Below are 25,588 nucleotides of genomic sequence, written 5' to 3' on the forward strand. Positions count from 1 at the left end.
GAAGATTACTATAATAATAATAATAATGCATTACATTTATATAGCGCTTTTCAAACACTCAAAGACGCTTTACAGGGATTACTAGAACATAGAGAAGAAAATAAATAGATAAATAAGTAAACGAACAGAAAAAGGAGACAGAAGGAGACTCTCACCATGTTGAGGTAGGTAGATGCAAGCAGTGCCCAGCAAAGGCTTGAGTAAGGTAGAGCCGTCACCAAATTAAGCACAAGATGGCTTCAGCACATCAATTGCTACATTTTTTGGCACAAAACAGTTTTGCAAACCTCCCAACCCGTCCGAATTTGGCGGAAAGTTTCCGCTTTCTTATTTCATTTCCGCCATTTCAATTTGTACCAGCATCTGCAGTTATTTTCTTACATTAAAATAGGGATGAATTATTGATATACCCATATTTTCTATCTTGAAAATACACATTGATGAAAGTAAACACAAATTGTTGTAGCTTTTTCCATCATCTCGTCAGGTGGTGCATATTAGCTAAGAACTTTTTTAAAAAGGCAGCTTCTCCAGACTGGTTATTTTGTCAGTTACGTGGATTAAGAGTGCCAGTCCTACTGTTCCCGCTTCCCCACTTTCACACACTCCTGTCCATGGGAGTTCACAAAGTTCATGGGAGTTGCAGGGTGCAAATAGAAACAGTTTAAGTCAAGTCAAGTCAAGTCAAATGTATTTGTCACATACACATACACGATGTGCAGTGAAATGAAAGTGGCAATGCCTGCGGGTTGTGCACAAAAAAGAATTACAGTTACAGCATATAAATAAAGTTAATAAGTTACTATTAGTGTCGACAAAAATTTAGTCTCTGGGGTCTTAACGCTTGAGCCAAAGTATAAAAGCCATAACTCCCTGTAAAAACCAGTGATGGACTGTGCGATTTCTTGTGTCAATTCAATGCACATATATCAAATATCTGTATCAGCTTTTATTGATTCTAATCCAACAAACCTTGGCCGCTTCAATGCTGCCTTCAGTCGAGAACAATATTTAAAATCTGATGGAACCCAGCCTCCCTTAATAAAACCAGCTGAGGCTTTTCAGTTCACGGGAATGCCCATGGGAGTTTATAAACAATTTGATATTTGCACTATAAATTCAGAGTTAAGTGGTTTAAGGAACTTAATGACTGTTACTGGATTTGCCAGCAATATTCTCTAGTTGCTACCATTTCCTAATGGTGATGAAAGATCCTGGACATGAAACATTAAACTCGATTTCTCTTTCATCCTGTCTGTGGCATAACGTGCTGTTTGCAGCATTTATACTTTTTATTTCTCTCTAGATTTCCCTCTGTCTCTGTCAAACATACCATTTCCCCAGTGATAGCTGAATGATTTTCAGCCATGTGCCTGCACTGGTTTTTTATGTGCCAGGAACGTAGATTTGTGAATCAAGTGAGTTTTATTAACTAGCCGTCTAAATGTTTCTCTCCCTTCCCACTTAAGTGTGACTATTATTTATATTCCCAAAGTAATCCATCTCCTTAAACCATTTAGCTGCCTCTAATGGAGCTTGTCTGGGATCCGTCAGATGTGAGAATGCTGTGCTAATGGGGTACTCAAAGAACTCGTGCTGCATAAATTCTTTGCAATCTCAATCTCACTGCATACATTTTCAGATTCAGTTCTAAAATGTGAAAAGAAGAAAACTTGTTTAGTTTTAGTTTAGTCTAGAGATACAACGCGGAAACAGGCCCTTTGGCCCACTGAGTGCACGCCGACCACCGATTACCTGTACACTAGTTCGATCCGACACACTAGGGACAATTTACAAAGCCAATTAACCTGCAAACCTGCACGTCTTTAGAATGTGGGAGGAAACCGGAGCACCCGGAGAAAACCCACACTGTCACAGGGGGAACGTACAGACTCCGTACAGACAGCACCCGTAGTCAGGATCAAACCAGGGTCTCTGGCACTGTGAGGCAGCAACTCCACTGCTGCTCCACTGTGCTGCACTAAGTTAGAGAAATGTGTTCTTGGTGCTATATTCAGGTGAATAAAAACATGTTTTGATGGTTTCCTTGTAAACCACTTGTTGATTTGGTCTTTTTAGACTGCAGTCAACGTTGGGATTACTGCCGTGGACCAAACCAGAGGGCCTCAAAGTACTGATTCTTTTATTTGAATATGTAAATAACTTTCCAAATTAGACATTTTAATCTGCTATTATTTTTTTTTAATCTGGTGTCAAACAGTAAAGCACATCTTTCGAAAAGTTTCAGAAGTTTCAGGAAACATGTTCCCAATGTTGGGGGAGTCCAGAACAAGGGGCCACAGTTTAAGAATAAGGTGTAGGCCATTTAGAACTGAGATGAGGAAAAACTTTTTCAGTCAGAGAGTTGTGAACCTGTGGAATTCTCTACCTCAGAAGGCAGTGGAGGCCAATTCTCTGAATGCATTCAAGAGAGAGCTAGATAGAGCTAGATAGAGCTAGATAAAGCTAGATAGATAGCGGAGTCAGGGGGTATGGGGAGAAGGCAGGAACGGGGTACTGATTGAGAATGATCAGCCATGATCACATTGAATGGCGGTGCTGGCTCGAAGGGCTGAATGGCCTCCTCCTGCACCTATTGTCTATTGTCTATTGTCTAAGTGGTTTACCAAAGTGATGCCTAGATTAGGGGGTATAAGCTACAGGGAGAGGTTGGACAGACTTGGACTGTTTTCTCTGGAAGGCCAGAGGTTGTGGGGAGGTCTGATAGAAATATATAAAATGATGACAGGCATTGATAGGATGGACAGTCAGAACCTTTCAGCCTGTCAGACTGTTGTACACACCAGGAACGCAACCATGAAATTCTTACGTGCTTGCAAACACTACATTTTAAATCTGCAACTGCATGCACGAGGGACTGCACGTTTATAGCCCAACAGCGGCGGTTGGTGCAGTATCAACAAGACAACACAAGACCTTTTCCCCAGGATGGAAAAATCAAATACTCAAGGCCATAGCTTGAAGGTGGGAGGGGAAACGTTTAAAGGAGATATGTGGGTCAAGTTTTCTACACAGAGGGTGTAAGAAAATAACTGCAGATGCTGGTACAAATCGAAGGTATTTATTCACAAAATGCTGGAGTAACTCAGCGGGTCGGGCAGCATCTCAGGAGAGAAGGAATGGGTGACGTTTCGGGTCGAGACCTTTCCTCAGACTGATGTCAGGGGGGTGGGACAAAGGAAGGATATAGGTGGAGACAGGAAGACAGTGGGAGATCTGAGAAGGGGGAGGGGAAGAGAGGGACAGAGGAACTATCTAAAGTTGGAGAAGTCAATGTTCTACACAGAGGGTGGTGGATGCCTGGATCACAATGCCGGGGGGGTTGTTGAAGCAGATATGTTGGTGCATTTAAGCAACTTTTGGATGGGCTTATGGATGTGCAGGGAATGGAGGAATATGGGATATGCACAGGTTGATAAGTGATGGTCTTAGAGTCATGTTCAGCACAAACATTGTGGGCCGAAGGGCCTGTTCTCGTGCTGCACTGTTCTATCTTAACTGAGTGCCACTTCCAGGATTTTCATGAGTTGTCCCCAAACTGTGCAGGTCATTCGTGCTGAGAAACAGGCCTTTAAAATGATTGGTAGGCCTGAGTCAAAGGTCAACAGTGTCGGACTTTTGTACGCACCAGGAATGCAACAATGAAATGCTTACGTGCTGCAGCTTTACAAGTACATCAACACAACAACACAACAAATAAAAATACATTACTAATACCGTAAATTATCAGTGATGCTAGATAGCCAGACCATAATAGTGCAAGGCAAAGTCATTGCTTATTAATGGAATCTGTCTAAGCAGGAGCCAAGTCATGACGGATCTATTGAGTACTGTTTAAAGACCAGTTACGCTGCTGCAAGTAAGAATTTCATTGTTCAGCTTCAGTACATATGACAATGTAACACTCTTGACTCGACTCCTGACATCCCACACACGATTGTGCAAAACTGCACTGTTTTACAAGATGCACCCTCATGTGCAGTTTGATGGATTCTGGAGTTCTAAGCAAAATCAAAGGCAACGTACTTGTCCATTAGTGATTGTCTGACATGCTCACCAGGACAGGCTATCAACCTGTAACGTGCTTGTCAGTGGGGAAGAGCAGGTAGGCAAGTCAAGTCAAGTCAAGTTTATTTGTCACGTGCACATACACGATGTGCAGTGAAGTGAAAGTGGCAATGCCTGCGGATTGTGCAAAAAAAAGAATTACAGTTACAGCATATAAATAAACGTTAATTCAGAGAAGACAAAATTCGGCCAGGTGAATGATAACAATGAAAGAGCAAGTGGGGAGAGTGCATTTTAACGCAATACTTGTTGCCACTCGGAATCAAATGGCTGCTGTTTTTGAAATGCTGCAACGTGTTGCTGTACAGTCGACACCGGTATCTAAGCCGAATATTGCCTTTTGTTATTGAGGTTGCGGAATGAATCAGTTCTCAGTTTAATGATCCCTTTTAACTGCAGACGACTTTCTGTTGCTGATGTGTTCATCCCATCAGTGGCAAGTATTTATTGACGAAAAGAAGGAAGAGGTTTATACCACAGCTGGTGAAAATACAGACAGCCCTGATCCCATGACGGGCAAGGACCTGAACCCAGTGCCAAACTTTATTTACTGTCGGTAAGTCTGATAGAGGCTGCTCTGCACTTTGATTTTCTGATTTGATGATAACATTTTTTAGGTGTTAGAAACCAATCTTGACTTTTTTTTTCTGGTGATAAAGTAATGCTCTCATAGTAAGCCATTTAAAATAGGATTGTTTAGCTCTTTTATCAGTTGCCCAACTTCACGAATGTAACTAATTTTAGGTGTTAAAAACCAATCTTGACTTTTCATTTTTTTTCTGGTGATAAAGTAATGCTCTTAGAGCCTAACACGTTAGAGGCAGGAAACATGTTCCCAATGTTGGGGGAGTCCAGAACCAGGGGCCACAGTTTAAGAATAAGGGGTAGGCCATTTAGAACGGAGATGAGGAAAAACTTTTTCAGTCAGAGAGTTGTAAATCTGTGGAATTCTCTGCCTCAGTGGGCGGCACGGTGGTGCAGCGGTAGAGTTGCTGCCTTACAGCGAATGCAGCGCCGGAGACTCAGGTTCGATCCTGACTACGGGCGCCGTCTGTACGGAGTTTGTGCATTCTCCCCGTGACCTGCATGGGTTTTCTCCGAGATCTTCGGTTTCCTCCCACACTCCAAAGACGTACAGGTATGTAGGTTAATTGACTGGGTAAATGTTTAAAAAAATTGTCCCTAGTGTGTGTAGGATAGTGTTAATCTGCGGGGATCGCTGGTCGGCGCGGACTCGGTGGGCCGAAGGGCCTGTTTCCGCGCTGTATCTCTAAAAAAAAAGAAGGCGGTGGAGGCCAAGTCTCTGAATGCATTCAAGAGAGAACTAGATAGAGCTCTTAAGGATAGTGGAGTCAGGGGGTATGGGAGAGAAGGCTGGAACGGGGTACTGATTGAGAATGATCAGCCATGATCATATTGAATGGCGGTGCTGGCTCGAAGGGCCGAATGGCCTACTCCTGCACCTATTGTCTATTGTCTATTGTCTTATAAGAAAATAACTGCAGATGCTGGTACAAATCGAAGGTATTTATTCACAAAATGCTGGAGTAACTCAGCATCTCAGGAGATGTCTTATATTGTCTTATTCAAGATTCAAGATTCAAGATTCAAGATAGCTTTATTGTCATCCAAATTGGACGAAATTCAACAAATATTATATTATATTATATTATATTATATTATATTATATTATATTATATTGTCGTATTTGTCTTATTTGTCTTATTTGTCTTATATTATCTTATAGTAAGCCATTTAAAGTAGAATTGTTTAACACTTTTAACAGTTGCCCGTGCTCACAAATGTAACTAATTTTAGGTGTTTGCTCCTGATGGAGTTGCAATATAATTACTGGGAAAAGATCGGTGGGACAAAATGATTATGATTTGCAGAAAAACATGTCAACACATTTCATCAGCAAACTAATTAAAATTACGCTGTAATTATCTTTATTGATGAATGAATGAATAAGTTTATTGGCCAAGTATGTGCATATACAAGGAATGTGCCTTTGGTGCTCCGCTCACAAATGACAACACAAACATACAGTTAACAATTAAGAATAAAGCATAACCACATCAAAACAATAAAGATACAACATTACGGTCTAAACATGTGGGTGGAAATAAACCAGAGCAAAAAAGATACTGCATACATTGGTTATTGAGTAGAACTACTGCTCGTGAAAAAAAGTAAAGTCAAGTCAAGGTATTTGTCACATATACAAGATGTGCAGTGAAATGAAAGTGGCAATGCCTGCAGACTGTGCTAAACTACAAAACAGAATAGAAATTTTTTTTTAACGCAAAAAATAAATTAATACAGTAAATTAAATTAGTCCCTGGTGGTATGAGAGTTAACAGTCCTGATGGCCTGTGGGAAGAAACTCCGTCTCATCCTCTCCGTTTTCACAGCGTGACAGCGGAGGCGTTTGCCTGACCGTAGCAGCTGGAACAGTCCGTTGCTGGGGTGGTAGGGGTCTCCCATAATGTTGCTGGCTCTGGATCTGCACCTCCTGATGTATAGGTCCTGCAGGGGGGCGAGTGTAGTTCCCATGGTGCGTTCTGCCGAACGCACTACTCTCTGCAGGGCCTTCCTGTCCTGGCAGAGCTGTTCCCAAACCAGACTGTAATGTTGCCGGACAAGATGCTCTCTACAGCCCCAGAGTAGAAGCACTGAAGGATCCTCAGAGAGACTCTAAATTTCCTCATCTGTCTGAGGTGGTAAAGGTGCTGCCTTGCCTTACTCACCAGTACGGCAATGTGCGTTGTCCATATCAGATCCTCTGTGATGTGGACTCCCAGGTATTTAAAGCTGCTCACTCTATCCACAGTAATCCCATTTATCTCCAGTGGCGTGTACGCCCTCGGATGTTGAGATGATTGCAATTAGTGCCTGTGCCAATATATTCTGTAATTGATGAATGTGGAAGACTAATTCATACAAAATGCTGGGGTCAGGCAGCGGGTCAGGCAGCAGTTTAGGGTCGAGTCCCATCTCCCGACATTGTCAGTCTGAAGAAAGGTGTCAACCCGAAAAATCACCCGTTCCATGGATCCAGAGATGCTGCCTGACCCGCTGAGTTACTCCAGCATTTTGTGTCTGTTTTCAGTGTAAACCAGCATCTGCAGTTCCTTCTGACACAGATTAGCTCAAATGCAGTCTTTTCTGTCCTGCAGATGTTACCTGGACATGATCAAAGCCGTGGTCTTCCGATATCTCTTCTGGCTGGTGGCAGCAGTCATCTTTGCAGCTGGCTCCACTCGAATAAGTGTGTTTGGCCTGGGCTACCTCCTTGCCTCCTTCTATTTGCTTTTGCTCGGCCGAAGACTTTTACTGAAGCCAGCAGCAAGTCGCTTAAACGTTTGGGATTGCTTAATTATATACAACATTACTGTCATGATTGCAAAGAATATGCTCTCGGTGAGTCCTCCCATGACCAAGCATCAAGAAAATATAGAAAATAAAACTCTGAAAAAAATAAAGCCCAGTGGATGGATTGTGAAATGAACTGCTTCACCCTAATCGAAGGTATTTATTCACAAAATGCTGGAGTAACTCAGCAGGTCAGGCAGCATCTCAGGAGAGAAGGAATGGGTGACGTTTCGGGTCGAGACCCTTCTTCAGACTGATGTCAGAGGGGGGGACAAAAGAAGGATATAGGTGGAGACAGGAAGATAGAGGGAGATCTGGGAAGGAGGAGGGGAATGCCTGGATCGCAATGCCGGGGGGTGGTTGTTGAACCACCCTCTGTGTAGAACATTGACTTCTCCAACTTTAGATAGTTCCTCTGTCCCTCTCTTTCCCTGCCCCTTCCCAGATCTCCCAGTGTCTTCCTGTCTCCACCTATATCCTTCCTTTGTCCCACCCCCCTGACATCAGTCTGAAGAAGGGTCTCGACCCGAAACGTCACCCATTCCTTCTCTCCTGAGATACTGCCTGACCTGCTGAGTTACTTCAGCATTTTGTGAATAAATACCTTCGATTTGTACCAGCATCTGCAGTTATTTTCTTGCTTCACCCTAATGTTACAGCAGCTTTCACACTTTGGCTCAACAAATGCAGATAATTTGGGAAGAAGCTTAAGTGTTTCGATTTTAATTTTGAAATGGGATGCAAAGAGTTGTAAGATAGGAATGTTTCTTTATATTGTCAGCCCTCCGCACCTTTTATAAGGGCTGCTGCCTCACAGCCAGAGACTCAGGTTCGATGCTGATTATGAGTGCTGTCTGTGCGGAGTTTGTACGTTGACCCTGTGACAATCTGGGTTTTCTCTGGGGGCATTGGTTTCCTCCCCCATTCCAAAGGCGTGCAGGTTTTTTAGGTTAATCAGCTTCTGTAAATTGCTCCTAGTGTGTGGCAAACTACACATTTATAGACACAGTAAACTAAACTAAACTAAACTAAACTAAATTGTATCTGTAAACTAAATGTTTCCACACTGCACCTCTAAACTAAACTAAACCAAATGAGACAATTATTGAATGAATTCCCATTGCTTTGAAGTTTAGCAAGCAGGGCAAGCTTAGAATTGTGGAGCATTGAAGAAATATTTGCAGATTTAATGTAAGCTTTTCTGACTGAATAAATCACATACTTATGATCATAATGCCACATCACAGAAGGGAGAGCGAAAATTAATTTAATTAAATCTGATACAAGAACTACGAATATTAAATAAAATTAAAACCTGCTCCATATCTGGCAAATTGTAATTGGTACAAACTTCAATTATATCAGGCTTGCTTCAATCTATAATTACGCCAATATGTAAATACTGCAGATTGGAATATAAATATTTATATACAGTTCTAATCTGATAAACATATACAATTTTCTTCTTGGTTTCAAAAATATTATTGCATTTCACCAGTTGTCTTTCGTCGTGGTAATAGAAAATGTTGATAGTTATTGGAGACGTTGGCTTTCTGTGAATCAGTGAGTAATTAGAAATAAGCAACTATGGATTCTTAAACTATGTTATGTGGTTTAATGTTAGTGATCATTTTATTAAATAAGGGAACCCCCCACCCCTCACCCCCCCCCCCCCAATAATGATGTCTGAGAGTAATGTAAAACAGTCACAGTGATTATTACAAAGATATAATTCACTGCAAGCAAGAGTGCCTGGACTAAGGAGTATTAGCTATAAAGAAAGATTGGACAAAGTCAGATTGTTTTGCCTAGAGCTTTGAGGGCTGAGGAGAGAAGTTTATAAAATTACTAGACCAAGTGGAGCCGTTGGGCCCAAACCTCTCCTGCATTGGTGCAGCATCCCCTCCCCCCTCCCTCCCCTCTCCCCACCTACCCCATCCCCTTCACCCCTTCCCTCCCTCCCTCCTCCCCTTCCTCTCCCTTCCTCCTCCCCCATTCCCCTACCCCCCCCACTCCATCCTCCTCAACCCCCCCTCTTATCCTCCCTCCCCCCTCCCTCCCTAGGAGATAGATTTAAACTTTAAAATGTGAATAACTTAAAAAATATAACACCGATTTCAATGAAACTTCTTCCAATAGCACCAAAGGGACGACGGTGAGTAAGGTGGGCCTAAAATTGTCGCGCTATTGTGTACCGTTTTGGCTGTAGTTCAGGAACAAACAAACAAACAAACGAGAGTTTTAGTATATAGATGAGAGGCATTGTTAGGATAGACGGCCAGAATTGTTTTCGCCTGAATGAAAATCCCAAATACTGGACCCTAGGGCACAGCTTTAAGGTCATTGGGGAGGAACGTTTAAAGCAGAAATGCAGAACTAGTCTTTTTTCACACAGAGTTGTAGGTGCCAGGAATTTGCTGCCGGGGTGGTGATGGAAATAGATCCAATTGTGGTATTTCAGAGAATTTTAGATGGGCACATAAATATACAGGGAATGCAAGGATATGGATCTCATGCGGATTTAGAAGGAATGAGTATAGTTTGGCACAGACATCATTGGCCAAAGTGCCTGTTCGTGCTCTGTACCATTATATTTAGTTTTTTTGAGTTTAGTTTAGAGATGCAGCGCGGAAACAGGCCCTTCGGCCCATCAAGTGCGCACCGACCAGCGATCCCTCACATTACACTATCCTGCATACACGAGGGGCAGTTTTACATTTATACCAAGGCAATGAGCCGACAAACCTGTGCGTCTTTGGAGTGTGGGAGGAAACCGAAGATCTCGGAGAAAACCCACGCAGGTCACGGGGAGAACATACAAACTCCGTCGTCAGGATCGAACCCGGGTCTCTGGCACTGTAAGGTAGTGACTCTACCGCTAAGCCACCAAATGTTGCGTATTACTTCAAGCAGAGGTTGTTTAAAAGTTAAGGTAGTAACGTGTGATGATTTCTGCAGCTCCTGGCCTGTGTCTTCTTGAAGCAGCTCCAAAGTAACTTCTGTTGGATGATCCAGTTATTAAGTTTGCACTGCACCATCAAAGGCTACTATAACGGTACGAGCTTGTTCCTTTTGTGCACCGTTCTTGGAATTTGTTTGAGGATGATAACTGCAAATGGGTGAACTGTGCTTAACCGGCGACACAAAACATGTGGTCGTGAATCCACAGTCAATTCCGCGCCTTGTCCAACTTTCTTCACAACGAAAACTGAGATCAAGCAGACAGGCTACAGATTCACCGCTGTTCACCTGTGCTGCCACCCACCGGAAAGTGATTCCTACGGAATCCAGCAGAAACCATTTTTTTTTGCGTGTTCTTGTCTCGCAGAGTAAAAACAAAGCATTTAATTTTGTGAATCATCTGCTGTTGTTAAAGGACAGTGTCATCAGTGCATGAGTTGTGTGTGGCCCCAGCAAAACCAAAGGCAAGCAGTGAGCCATAAGAGGCGTCTTATAAGCTGCTAATATTGTGGTCGTGGTCAAGGTGAAACACCTATTTCAAATGAAGCACAAGTTGTTGTCCTTCACAATGCTGAGCGTTTACTTAAGGATTGTACATGAGCTGCGTTGAAAGTGTTGATCAAAGATATTTTCCACTATTTACAAATATTAATGCCAACTTCATTGTATCTCCATTCATATTTTTCAGAGAATGAGTTAAAGAATCCCAAGTGCATTTTGCCTGTGGGTGAAGCTGGCGTTCTCTGGGATAGCATCTGCTTCTTTTTCCTTTTGCTTCAGCGCAGGGTCTTCCTCAGCTACTATTTCATCCACGTGACGGCTGACATGAGAGCCTCCAAGCTACAAGCCTCCAGGTACGGCCACTCGGTCACTGTGCTACACAGTAAAAATGTGTGCTGCAAATGGGGTTGCCAACTGTCCCGTATTAGCCAGAACATCCTGTGTTTTGGGCTAAATTTGTTTGTTCCGTACGGGACCGCCCTTGTCCTGTATTAGGTCTGGGGGGGGGGGGGGGGGGGGGCGCTGTAGGCCCGGACACTGTAAGCCCGGGGGGAGGCGGGGGGGTGTTGTAGGCCCGGACACTGTGGGCACGGGGGCCGCTGTAGGCCCGGACTCTGTAGGCCCAGGGGGGCGCTGTAGGCCCGGACACTGTAGGCACGGGGGCCGCTGTAGGCCCGGACTCTGTAGGCCCGGGGTGGCGCTGTAGGCCCGGACACTGTAAGCCCGGTGGGAGGGGGGGGGGGGTTGTAGGCCCGGACACTGCAGGCATGGGGGCCGCTGTAGGCCCGGACTCTGTAGGCCCGGACTCTGTAGGCCCGGACACTGTAGGCCCGGGCGCCGCTGTAGGCCCGGGGGCCGCTGTAGGCCCGGACAGTGTAGGCTAACGGAATGTGTTTGGGGAACGGGGCCAAGTGTGTTCGCCTAACGGAGGTTGTGTAGCAACCCGCCTCCCAGCCCGGGCGGCCGCCATTGGTGGAGCGGGAGCATGTGGCCGCTGGTTGGGTGAGGTGACGTGGGACGCGGGCGGTGACATCATATTTAGTCCCTTATTTGGGAGTTAGAAAGTTGGCAACCCTAGCTGCAAAGCATGTGCTGATAAGGGCCTAGAAATTCTTTTGATCCTTAATGGATGCTCTGATGGTCAGCAAAGGCTGTTTCAGTTGTGGGAATGTTGCTGTAAACATTGTATTGTATTAGACAGGTCAGGGGGTTGGAGATTAGACAGATGGGAGGGGGAGGCCAAGGGGAGGTGAACCCGGAATGATAGGTGTACGTGTGACGTGCCGGTGGAATAGGGGCAGTAGGGTGATAAGTCCCCGTAATGACAAAGTAGGGGGAGATTGGAAAGGCGAACAAAGGTCAATAGTCAATAGTCGTTTATTTGTCACATACACATAAATGTGTAGTGAAATGAAACATTACCCGCAGTTAAACAATAAGACCAATAAGAATAATCAATAATAATGCAATAACACACACAATCACAACTAACACCAAACAAAAAGAAACATCCATCACAGTGAGTCTCCTCCAGTCCCTCCTCACTGTGATGGAAGGCCAAAAATGTCTTTTTCTCTTCCCTGCCGTCTTCTCCTGCGGTCAGGCTGTTGGAGTTGCCACGTCGGGGCGGTCGGGGCTCCCGATATTGACGCCCCCGCTGGACGGTGAAAGGTCCACGGCCTATTTCAGGCCGCGCCGGACGGTGAAAGGTCCGCGGTGGGCCGACCCAAGCCCCGCGATTCGGGGCGGGCGATCACGCTGCCTCTGCCGCTGCCGGAGCTCCCGATGTCGGCCCCCACCCAGGGGCCTGCGGGCTTCCGACATCCACGCGGCCCGCGCCGGAGCCTCCGGAGACGAGTCGCAGCCGCTCCCGCAGCATCCGCAGGCAGCCAGTGCCGCAGGTGGTGAGTCCGGGCCGCGGGCTCTGCGAACCAGAGCCCCAGGTGGTCCCAGGTGCATGGCCGGTGGTAGGCCGCAACGGGAACGGAGACACGACACAGAAACAAAGGTCGCGTCTCCGTTCGGGAGAGAGAATGTTACAGTTCCCATTCCCCCCTCCCCCCCCCAAACATAACATACAAACACTACACCATATTAAAACTACAATTCATACAAAAACAACAAAAAACACAAAAGACAGACGGACTGCAGGCAAGCCGCAGCTGCGACGGCAGCGCTGGCTCCTCCTCATCATACATGGACTGATGGGATGTGGGAAAGGAACACAGAGGGTGTGATTTACCTGAAGTTAGGAAATTCAGTGTTTGTCACCCATTCATCCCCTCCAGGGAAGCTGCCGGTCAGTGCTGAGTTACTCCAGCATTTTGTGTCAGTCTTCAGTGTTCATACAGTTGGGTGTCGGCTTCTCAAGTGGAATGTAACCAGAAGCACTTCTGTGGAGGAGGCTGGGGAGGGATGGGTCTGTGTGGGAGTGGGAAGGGGAGTTGAAATGATTTGTGATCAGAAGCTCAATATGACCACTGTAGACAGAACGCGGCCCTTTAGGTTCCTGGGTGGTGGTGAGGGAGTGTTGCACTTCCTCGGGTTAAAGCAGAAAGTGCCTGGGGACTGGGAGGGATGGTCGGGGAAAGAGGTGCAGACCAGAGAGTCATGGAGGAAGGGATTGCTGCGGAAAGCTGAAAGGGGAGAAAGGGGGAAAGATGTGAGTGGTGGCGGCATCCCATTAGAAACGGTGAAGAATGATGCTCTGGATGCTGAGGTTGGTGAGGTGAAAGGTGAGGGCCAAGGATCTATGCCTCTGTTCTGTCTGGGGAGTGGTGGCACTGCGAGAGCGGATGAGTGGGAAATGGAGGAACTGTGAGTGGGGGCTCCATCAACTGCGACAGTGGGCAAGCCATGTTTCCGCAAGAAGGAGGGTGTTTCAGATATTGAATAGCAGCAGCATTAGATAAAGTCAAGATGGATTTCTGAAAGGGAAATAGTGATTGATAAAACCGCAAGGAATGTTTTGAGGATGTAATATGAATTGGTTGAGGGAGGCCAAAGGTGTGGTGGAAATCAGAAACTTGGATTAAGTAGGTCTTCTGGAGTGGTAGGGACCCTAGGGATCAGTGCATGCACTCAGCTATTCACAATACGAGTGGCGCAGTGGTAGAGTTGCTGCCTTACAGCGAATGCAGCGCCGGAGACCTAGGTTCGATCCCGACTACGGGTGCTGTCTGTACGGAGTTTGTACGTTCTCCCCGTGACCTGCATGGGTTTTCTCTGAGATCTTCGGTTTCCTCCCACACTCCAAAGACATACAAGTTTGTAGGTTAATTGGCTTGGTATAGGTGTAAAAATTGTCCCTAGTGGGTGTAGGATCGTGTTAATGTGCGGGGATCGCTGGTCGGCGCGGACCCGGTGGACAGGAAAGGGCCTGTTTCCGCGCTGTACCTCTAAACTAAACTAAGCTAAATGTGTATATATTAATGAGGGAATTAAATGTTACGTTGCAAAGTTCTCTAATAACACACGTCTTATTCCCACGCTGATTAGTGAGGGGGATACAGAGAGGCATCACGGCACCAAATGCTGGTTGAATGAGCAGATGCTGGGCAATGTGGATAAATGTGAAGTTATCCAGTAGTAGGAAAAACAGAAAGGCAGAGCATGATCTAAATGGGTGAAACAAGGAACGGCAATAAAAAGACACAAGACAAAAGACACAAGAAGCCAGCAGGTCAAGCAGTGCCTGTGGAGACCATGGTTAGGTGACAATTTGGGTTGGGATGCTTGTTCAGACTGATTGTGGGGTGGGGGGGATAAAGAAAGCTAGAAGAGAGGAGGGTGATGACAAAAGCCTGGCAGGTTGTAGGTGCATACAGTTGAGGGAGGTTTTTGATAGGCACATAGTTGGACAAAGGCCAGAGATGAAAAGACAGAAGGTGTGAGACAACGTTAACTGAAGAGTTGTGAATTGTGAGGCATCTCTGGCAGTGGAGGAGGACCAGGGCAGGAAGGTCAGGACAGGAATGGGAAGAGGAGTCAAAATGGTGAGCAAACGGGAGATTTTTTATTTTTTTATTTTTTATTATTATTATTTTTTTTAGAGATACAGAGCGGAAACAGGCCATTCGGCCCTCCGAGTCCGCGCCGTCCAGCGATCCCCGCACATTAACACTATCCTACACACACTAGGGACAATTTAAAAAAAAACATTTGCCCAGCCAATTAACCTACATACCTGTAGGTCTTTGGAGTGTGGGAGGAAACCGAAGATCTTGGAGAAAACCCATGCAGGTCACGGGGAGAACGTACATACTCCATACAGACGGCGCCCGTAGTCAGGATCGAACCAGAGTCTCCGGCGCTGCATTCGCTGTAAGACAGCAACTCCACCGCTGCGCCACCGTGCCGCAGGTAGGCTTGGTGTAGACTCCAGTAGGCCTTGGTGTACACCAAGATCCAGTAGGCCTTGGTGTAGACTCGGCAACCGTTTTGCTGAACACTAGTGCTCTGTCCACCAAGACTCATGTACCATTTGCTAACTATTTTAATTCCTGCAGAAGGGGAGGGTGGGGGGGGTGTGGAAGAAGGAGGAGGGGTGGTTTGTAGTTACATTAGATTAACATTGGAGAATTCGGTGTTCATATGGCTTGTAAGCTATTCAAAAACGTATGGATCCCAGCCACGTAATACATGGAAAACTACGTGTGTCCCATTTTAGCAAACAAGTTGAAAACAACCAGGCTATAACATTAAGCCACACATATTAGAAACTTGACTTTGTCCAGCAATAGTATTAAATATCAACTGAGTTCTGAGAATGGATGTCTTTCTTTATCCATAGGGGCTTCCAATTATTCAATGCCAGCATCATCAAAAACATGAATTTCCTGTGTGAAGCTGAGATGAAGTCCAAAGCACAAATCAAGAGACAGTAAGTCAGCAGCAAAGAACTCTGCCATCTCTCCGATCACTGGACGTGTTGGCATGTTTTCAGAATGGTTCATTGGGAAGCCGAAAACAGAATCTGTTAATGCCATCCATTGTAGTTCTTAGACTTGCGACTTGCAGCGGAGAATTTTCTAGACCAAGTTGTGAACAACCTTCACCTGTTTGTTTTTGTCTGTGTAATGGAACGTGAGTGTTTCACCCTTTGGCCAAGGCTGCTTATCCAAATTCAGCATTGGACAGATCCAACACACAGGGATAGCCCGGTGCTCTGGAGGACGTAGCTTGTGTTTGCCTCAGGCGTTGCCCCGACTGCTTATCGTGGAAGATTGTTGGTGATCATCCGACCAGTGTCCCAGCCGAGCTCTTTGTCCATGGTCTCTGTGAAACTAAATGGACAGAATCCAAACCTTCAGTGTCCAGATGTCCCTCACACGAGTTTCATTCGTGACACAATTGGCATCGACTGTCATCCACAATACATGAAAATCCTGTGCATTTTCTCATCTTGCAAGCCAGGCCGTCAAATCTATACCAAATTGTTGACCCCAATAATGAGGCTCAAATCATGTGTGACTGTGAGCATACTGGGTAGCAGGTAAGGAGTGTGGTCAGGACAGCTCAACCATAAAATGCTTCAGTTCTATTATAGACAATGGACAATAGGTGCAGGAGGAGGCCATTCGGCCCGTCGAGCCAGCACCGCCATTCAATGTGATCATGGCTGATCATTCTCAATCAGTACACCGTTCCTGCCTTCTCCCCATACCACCTGACTCCGCTATCCTTAAGAGCTCTATCTAGCTCTCTCGTGAATGCATTCAGAGAATTGGCCTCCACTGCCTTCTGAGGCAGAGAATTCCACAGATTCACAACTCTCTGACTGAAAATGTTTTTCCTCATCTCAGTTCTAAATGGCCTACCCCTTATTCTTAAACTGTGGCCCCTTGTTCTGGACTACCCCAACATTGGGAACATGTTTCCTGCCTCTAACGTGTCCAACCCCTTAATAATCTTATACGTTTCGATAAGATCTCCTCTAATCCTTCTAAATTCCAGTATATACAAGCCTAGTCGCTCCAGTCTTTCAACATATGACAGTCCCGCCATTCCGGGAATTAACCTAGTCAAGACGGTGTAATTGTAATATGTTTCAGCATTGGAACAATTAATTTCTTACGTGGCACAACTTAACCGGCCCGTTAATGCAATAAAACAAATAAATATTTAATTATGAAAAATACGGTAATTAACACAGAAGTTAATAATAGTGATAATAGGTAACTATAATGGTGCAAGACGAAATTACGATTTGCAACCAAAATCACAGTCCACAGAAGACTATAATTGCTGAGGTAGAGGTTAGTGTTGTGCAGTGTTCAAGAGCCTGAAGGTTGCTGGGAAGAAGCTGTTCTTGATGATGGAGGTCATGGTTTTCAGGCTTCTGCTCCACCTTGTGGATGGTTGTAACAAAATGAGAGAATAGCCAGGGTGATGTGGGTCTTTGATGATACTGGCTGCTTTACTGAGGCAGCACTTTTAAGGAAATGGAAGCCTTAATGAGCTTTCTGTCTGATTGCATCAATGTGCTGGGCCCAGGACAGATCTTCAGTGATATGTACACCCCAGAGATGGAAGCTGTTGCCTCTCATCACACCATTGCAGCAATTAAACCAGGTTCATGGATCCTCAGCTTCTCCTTCCTGAAGTCAACAGGCAGCTCCTTTGTCTTGCTAACGTTGAGAGAAAGATTGTTGTCTGGCACCATGCAACCAGATTATCAGAATCCCTCCTGTACTCTGACACATCACCCATTATTAGTCCATCAATGTTGGAGACCTAGAAATTCATTTAGTTGTCTTTTTACAAACCAATGCATCAATGACTGAGTGTATGTGGAGTGCCTGCTCAAGTTCTTTCATGATTTCCCACATTGAGGACACTTAGACCTTACGAAATGGGAGTGCATGTGAAGTTCTCTCTCCTACTTTATAATCTCAGTATGATTAAACCTGTAGTACAAGATGGTTAAAGACCCAATCACAATGCTGAACTCAATGCTAAGGAATGGCCGCAGTACTAATAACAGAAAACAATAGACACTAAAAGCTGGAGTAACTCAGCGGGACAGGCAGCATCTCTGGAGAGAAGGAATGGGTGACGTTTCAGGTCGAGACCCTTCTTCAGACTAAAGAAAATTCAGGTCTGAAGAAGGGTCTCGACCTGAAACAGAGATGCTGCCTGTCCCGATGAGTTACTCCAGCATTTTGTGTCTATCTTTGGTGTAAACCTGCATCTGCAGTTCCTTCCTGCACAATAAGGAAAACAATTTAGTTTTAAATGAGCAAATTAGAGGACAAGGTAACATTTCCCAATGTGACTGTGAAATGCTCATGCCTTTATGACACTTCAAATTTATAAGTCTGCCTCGATAAAGTAAAATGGAGGTCTCACATCTTCTTTTATGCCTGCAGCAGAATTTGGTTAATAAGTGTCTTGAAGCTTCAGTAATTACAGGCTTGGTAATGATTGCTGCTGTTTTTTCACCCGACCATTTGCTGTAAACTCTTCTGTCTGGTAGGATGGAGAGAATCCGGGCAAAACAGGAGAAATACAGAGATGAAAGAAGTCCCAATGACCCCAGCAAAAAAGATGAAGAAGATAAAGGTACAATTTAAGGTGCAGAAATACTCGATGAAATAAAAGTTTGAGTCATTAAATAAAATGAGGCAGAATAGTTAACATGCTCCTGCATAATAAACATTCCAGATAGAGGTACACATACATTTTGTCCGATGTACTGACATGCTTATGTGGTAGGGGTGTGGTGTGCACAGTTATGCTGTGTGATGAACTACTTTTTTATTTTTTATATATATATCAAAATATATTTTATTCAAAAAATAAATATGTACAAAACATGTTCCTCACAAAACTCCATCTGACATTCTCGGAGGCTATACATACATTCAATACATACATTCAATACATACATTCAAAACACCAATTACACAAAATTACCCCCCATCCTTGCTACTCATGTGGCCCACTGGCGTGGAATCCCTTCCCTTATTTGGAGGGGCGTCTCCCCCACACCCTGCCCCCATGTCCAGCAGCGGAAGGACCCTAGACTGTGGCCCTCCCCTACAGGGCCTTGGCGTTGGCTGCACCGAGCTTCAGTGCGTTCCTCAGCACGTACTCCTGCAAAGGTCAATAAAGCTCGGGCAGACCAAAGAGCATCTTTCACCGAGTTGATGACCTTCCAGCAGCACTCGATATCAGTCTCTGAATGCGTCCCTGGGAACAGTCCGTAAATCACAGAGTCCTCTGTGACGGAGCTGCTTGGAATAAATCGTGACAGGGACCGCTGCAAACCTCTCCAGACTCTCTTGGCAAATCCACACTCTGCGAAGAGGTGGGCAATCGGCTCCTCTCCATAGCATCCGTCCTGAGGGCATGAACCACTGTTATTGGTCCTTTACCATACACTGAATGCATTGTAGACGGCTTCAGTAGATTAGTTTAGTTTTTCTTCATGTTAAATCTCTTTTCAACTGCATTGAGTTGTGTTTATGCCGGGTGGATTACAGCATTAATGATTGCAATGATGGCAGCCGCTACCTAATGCTTGTTTGGTATGACTAACATGATGTTCATTATGTATCTTGTCGTGCTCGGTTGGTTTGTGTGTGCTCAGCGTGCATTGGCTACTCAAAGCTTTGTAGTTTGTGCTGAAAACATACAGTGATCAAAATTATCCCATTTCTGGTATCATATTGAGGCAATGAATAATGCAATATTTACACATTTATCTGATTTATGCATTCTTCTAAAAAAAACAGTTGACTAATAGACTCATAGTGATACAGTGTGGAAACAGGCTCTTCGGCCCAACTTGCCCACACCGGCCAACATGTCCCAGCTATACCAGTCCCACCTGCCTGCGCTTGGTCCATATCCCTCCAAACCTGTCCTATCCATGTCTGTTTCTTAATGAAATAATATGATATCTTTGATAATACTTTGATAATTGAATACTAATTGAATATTTTGATAAAATTAGCTGACACCCCTATTTACAGTATCAAAGGTTTAAAATGCACAAATGTTATTTTACCATTGTGAATATTACTATGTTGTGGATCTACTGATTGTGCTGGACGCTAGAAAGAATTTCTCGTGGTTGCTTTCATGTTCTGTCACTGGATATATTGGAGTCAGAGATCAATAGTTATTTTTAGGTGACATGGTGGTAATTCTTGTGGTGGTTTGAGATATCTGGTGCACCATGGTTTGTTCTCCAGTGCATTTCATGCCCCTCTACCGCAGTACATAGGCATGGAAGTCCACAATGATGTGGTCCAGAACTGTTGGTGTTCCCTTTTAGAACTGCCAGCTCACGGACAGTGAGTTCTGCACTGATTGTAGAGAGTTAAATCTTGGAGGAAAAAAATTGTAGGTTATGTATCCAAATAATATTATTCAGTGTCTTCTACTTCCTCGACAATTTTCTGAAGTTAAATTTATTGCTATCTAGACCAAGTGAAGGTCCCGTTTCTTCTTTAACATAAATTGCTTTTTTTTAAAATAAAATAAATCTCAATTAAATAAATATGCCATGTAAAATAAAGAGGCCGAGATGGATCTGAGGTCTTTTCCAAAAATGGGCGGCCGGGCCTAGTAATTAGTAAGAATAATTCAAAATCACCCTTTTCCTCATGCAAAAGGGAAACTTCTCATGCTCTTTGGTCTGCCCGAGCTTTGTTGACCTCCCAGCGGAGCGAGATGTCTGTCGGGGAATGTTGCCGACTGTCCTGCTGCAGACTACAGGAGTACGTGCTCTGGATGTCCTCTAGATTCACATTCCCATCGTCCAATTCTCCTCAGTGTACATCGCTTATGCTGACACTTTGTAATATCGGTAAAAATAAGAAAAATTTCCAAGGCTTATATCTTTTTTAAAAGTTTATCTGCAAGGTTTTGATTCAGTGGTCTGGAACAAAGCTTTTAATGAAGTATTTTTGGTTTACCCCTGATATTGCCTTTTCTGGCTTATCAGCCATTTTCTATTCCTCTGTCTCTGAGAAACCTTGTTTGTTTCAACAATAAAGTACAATATAAATACCAGGTGCTATTTAGAGTTAATATTCAACAAGTTCCAAATTATGGTATGAGATATAATTTTTTTAATGTATAAAATACATTCCTACAGTTTATCAATGGATACTGCAAAGCATTTTACATTTTAATCTCCAATTTATCAGAAGAACATCCTGTAGGTTGATTTTCTAAACTCTTCTTCTTCCAAAATAATCTTAGATCCACATCAGGGCTGTGATCTTTTATCATCTTCCGGGCATGTTAACCGGTAGCATTCTGCTATTGTTTTGTCGATGATTCTGACGTGTTCCCCTCTCTTTTCGTTCACAGTTTTATTGTGCAGTGTTCATTTTGCCATTTCTATGTTTTCATTCATTTCCACTAGCTTCTCTGCTTCCTTGTTTCTAAGGTTGTGTAGTTGACCTGCGTGAATTTTGCTTTTCAGTTTGAGCTAACACACTTAAAATATTAATTGCTGATAGCAGTGTGATGGTGTTGCAGAAGGCTGCTCGTAAACTCAGGAAGATCTTGGCATGTCAATAAAATTCGGGATGCAAAGAGTACAACATCTTATTTTATTAGAAATCGGAATGCTTTACGAGTGCCCATCTGGGTAGTGGCTCGTGAAAGTGTCACTTTAAAAGGAATTGGATAAGCACTTAATCCATGTTTAGCCTGAATTTCATATTCTTTATCACAAACACGCTTTTAAGCGGGGGGGAAATAGAGTTTAATTACAAGTTTACACAATCGTCATGATTTCAATGTCATTAATAATAATTTCTCCAACTAAGGAAATGATTAGTAATGACATTGCTTCCCTTTTTACCCCATCTCCATTACTCTACTCCTGTTTTAAGAGGGCAGAAGTTTCTGAATAATATTCCCTCTCAATTTTCTTCCCATTCTATATTATTGAGATTCAGGTTTTCACCATGGACGTGGTTACACAGTTCTATGGTATTTCACTGAAGTACCCTCGTCTTATAATGTCATCCTCAGATTAGGGATTCCTGTTTTTCTCAACATCTCCTCTGTGCATGCGAACTTCCTAATCAACATCTAAGTTCATCACACTAAACTGATTTATCATTGGAAGTTTCTTTTTACATACACTAAAATTTAACAGGATCCCTATTGACAATTTTGTTAGAGCACTGTAAAATATATTTCTGAACCAAAACATCCCTACGGGATTACATGTGGTTCGAAATTTGTTGGCGTAGGTTATTTTTCGATCATGCAAATTAAAATCATTTTTTCCAGAGTGAAACATGGTCACAACTTTTTCCAGTTAATTGCATAAAAATCCGACTGCTTGACCAGGTAAATCCTCGGCATGCCACCCTTGCATCCCAACATGATTGCTGCACAGTTATGCATGGGATGTGGTCATGTTAAATGCAGCACTCCACTTGGAGTTGGGTGAGAGTTTTGGGTCTCATTGTCCCATGTACTGCAACACCAGTGTTGACATTCCTAGAACAGTTAGATCTTCACATCAGAGGGCAGGGTTGGAATCACGGGAAGTTCATTCCCTTATGCCGTTGTAGCTTCTGACTCAGACACCCCGCCCCTCCACACTGTACCATTACACCCCAACACTCCCAACCCAACAATTCCCCAACAAAGCCTCTGTCTTCAACTGCTTCTCCCCCCCCCCCCCAGCTCATATCCTTTCAGTTTAGTTTAGTTTAGAGATACAGCGCGGAAACAGGCTCTTCGGCCCACCCGAGTCCGTACCGACCAGCGATCCCAGCACATTAACACTACCCTACACGAGGGACAATTTATATTTATACCAAACCAATTAACCTACAAACCTGTACGTCTTTGGAGTGTGGGAGGATCTCGGAGAAAACCCACACGGTCACGGGGAGAATGTACAACTCCGTACAAACATCATACAAACAGCACCCGTAGATCAAACCCGGATCTTTGCCGCTGTGAGGCAGCAACTCTAACACTGTGCCACCGTGTTGTTCCTATGTCTTCTGCCCTGATCACAAGCCCAGAACCACCCCAGGCCTGAGCCAGCACCATCTTGCTCTTGCACCAATCTCTCCCCCACCCCTGAAACCAACCAGTCTCAAACAACAATTTCTTCAATTGCAAATAGGTGCATCTAAAATTTTCAGCATGAGACCCACCATCGAAACTGTGGCCTGCCAGGCTCGGCTTAAAAAGGTGCATAAGAATTTCTAAGCAATAGAATCCTCAGAAACAAACAAACCATTTAAATCCATTCAGAAACAAACATTCATCCCACTCCCCATTCATCCCACCTACCACCCCCCATTCATCCCACCTACCCCCCCCCATTCATCCCACCTACCCACTCCCCATTCCACTGTTCACATTCCCACTCCATTTTTTCAATCAAGCCTCCTTATAGATTATTAATTCGTGCTGTCAGCCAGCACTCTACATTTCAGCAACTTGTACTTCCTCACCATGTTTTGAAAGATATTTGATATCCCATCATTGATCCATTAACAGCCATTACACAACATATCATTTGTTTGAGCCCTGCCCTCTATTGGAAATCATCTCCCCAGATCCACCCTCAGAAATCACTGATGACCAGTATTGGATCCCTTTGCAAACTTATTTTTTGTGCAAATGTGTTCAGCAGTAACAATCTTTCCAGATTGTCGCATTTTCTTGGCTCTAGTCGAATCCTTTAAAAACAAAAACAAATATGCTTTAGCTTGGAGACAAGAACCTTAGCCAGCATTCCAAGTGTACATGCACATACATGGCATCTCAGAGACCATGCCAGGTAATCTTCACCCGCAAGTCATAGGATGGGGTGTCCAGGAATGTATTGGGCACTAAGTATCTCTGCTGAAATGCTTCTGTGGGAGGAATGTTTGAATCTTAGATGGCTGAGAGAAATGAGAGACTTATTTAGTTTAGTTTTTAGTTTAGAGATACAGCGCAGATACAGCACGGAAACAGGCCCTTTCGGTCCACCGGGTCCGCGCCGACCAGCGATCCCCGCACACTAACACTATCTTACACCCACTAGGGACAATTTTTACATTTACCAAGCCAATTAACCTACATACCTGCACGTCTTTGGAGTGTGGGACGAAACCGAAGATCTCGGAGAAAACCCACGCAGGTCACGGGGAGAACAAACAAACTCCGTACGGACAGCACCCGTAGTCAGGATTGAACCCAGGTCTCCGGCGCTGCATTCGCTGTAAGGCAGTAACTCTACCGCTGCGCCACCGTGCTGCCCCGTCAGTAACCTATCTAGGCAAAATTTTGTCTCTTATCTAGACACGTGGCCAGCGATAGATGCTACCCTGCTTTCATGGAAGCAGGTTAGTCATACTGCAGAATGGGAATAAAATATGTTCTAGGTGTGAGGTGCACAGAATCTGCAGGTGACAGCTTTATAGTAACCATTCAGAGCGGCACGTTGGCACAGCGGTAGAGTTGCTACCTCACAGCGCTTGCAGCGCCGGAGACCCGGGCTCCATCCCAACTACGGGCGCTGTCTGTACAGAGGTTTACGTTCTCCCCGTGACCTGCGTGGGTTTTCTCCGAGGTTTTCGGTTTCCTCCCACACTCCAAAGACGTACAGGTATGTCAGTAAATTGGCTTGGTATAAATGTACATTGTTCCTAGTGTGTGTAAGATAGTGTTAATGTGCAGGGATCGTTGGTCGGTGTGGACTCGGTTTGCCAAAGGGCTTGTTTCTGTGCTGTATCTCGAAACTAAACTAAACTAAAATTGTATGCTAACTTTGCTGATACTTACTTCACTCACACCCATAGCTCTTTGTTTAAAATCTGCATTGTTACTGATGGTCCAAATGTTGTTCCTCTCATTCACCCAGAGGTTGTGCTCGTTACGTTGCCTATGCTGGTGAAAGGAAGGACCTGTAGCTTTGTGCCAGGCTTTGATTTTCTATTATGCAAAACATGTGCCAGTTTTGGCATTGATTTAGTGTGCGTCTGCCTCTGTTTGCTAACCTCGGGCCTGTTTGTGGCAAGCTGTGATGTTTAACATGCTCCAGCTGCTGAGTATGTTGAACCGTAGGTTGCCGATACTCTGCTGGTATGATCTGTTTGCAAAACGTTGTCCTTATGTGCATGGAAGTCAAGCTGCTGTGGCAATGCTGCTTGATGGTAGCGACCAAAATTGACAAAGTGCAGTGATGGCATTAATTGCTTTTTGCAATGCTTTTGTCACTGTCTTGAAGCGGCATGTATCAGCTTCACGTGGGTTTGTGCTGCTTGAAGCACATCTCTCAGAGCCGGCTGAAAATAATTACTGGTAAACCTATGTGTTCTTGTTCCGTGTGTAATTCCGCTGCTGTGGGAAAACTGCAGTGATCCTGCCTGGGTAAGTCATATTGCAAGCTTAACTTTGTGGAGATTCCTGATGTGGAAACAACTTGCTTGTCTCCTGTATGACAGAGCAAAGTGCAGCGAAAGAGAAGTCCCAGGAGAAAAGGAAATGGTGGCATCCCTGGGCAAACCACGCGAAAGGTATTTAAATGTGTGTGACGGCTTAGTGTCATGTTGACAGTCATATTGTACAGTCTGCTTGGCACAGTGCCACAATGCTTCATGCTTTATTTAAACCGGTTCTTCACTAAGTGTGAATATTTGGTTAAACGTTGGACGTGACACGAGATAAACACTTCAGC

General features: G+C 44.4%; 1 protein-coding gene across 1 annotated transcript in view; it reads left to right on the top strand.

Annotated features, from left to right (window-relative positions):
- Positions 1-25,588, top strand: part of piezo1 (piezo type mechanosensitive ion channel component 1 (Er blood group)) — a 168,761-nt gene that overhangs the window by 100,070 nt on the left and 43,103 nt on the right. Inside the window, exons 24-30 of the mRNA XM_078401557.1 lie at positions 4,489-4,645; positions 7,269-7,512; positions 10,423-10,519; positions 11,114-11,279; positions 15,719-15,808; positions 18,404-18,489; positions 25,356-25,427. Coding sequence (XP_078257683.1) covers positions 4,489-4,645; positions 7,269-7,512; positions 10,423-10,519; positions 11,114-11,279; positions 15,719-15,808; positions 18,404-18,489; positions 25,356-25,427 — 912 coding nt within the window. The remainder of the gene's footprint in view (positions 1-4,488; positions 4,646-7,268; positions 7,513-10,422; positions 10,520-11,113; positions 11,280-15,718; positions 15,809-18,403; positions 18,490-25,355; positions 25,428-25,588) is intronic.

The sequence above is a fragment of the Rhinoraja longicauda genome, chromosome 6, assembly GCF_053455715.1.
Source record: "Rhinoraja longicauda isolate Sanriku21f chromosome 6, sRhiLon1.1, whole genome shotgun sequence".
Lineage (NCBI taxonomy): Eukaryota > Metazoa > Chordata > Chondrichthyes > Rajiformes > Arhynchobatidae > Rhinoraja > Rhinoraja longicauda.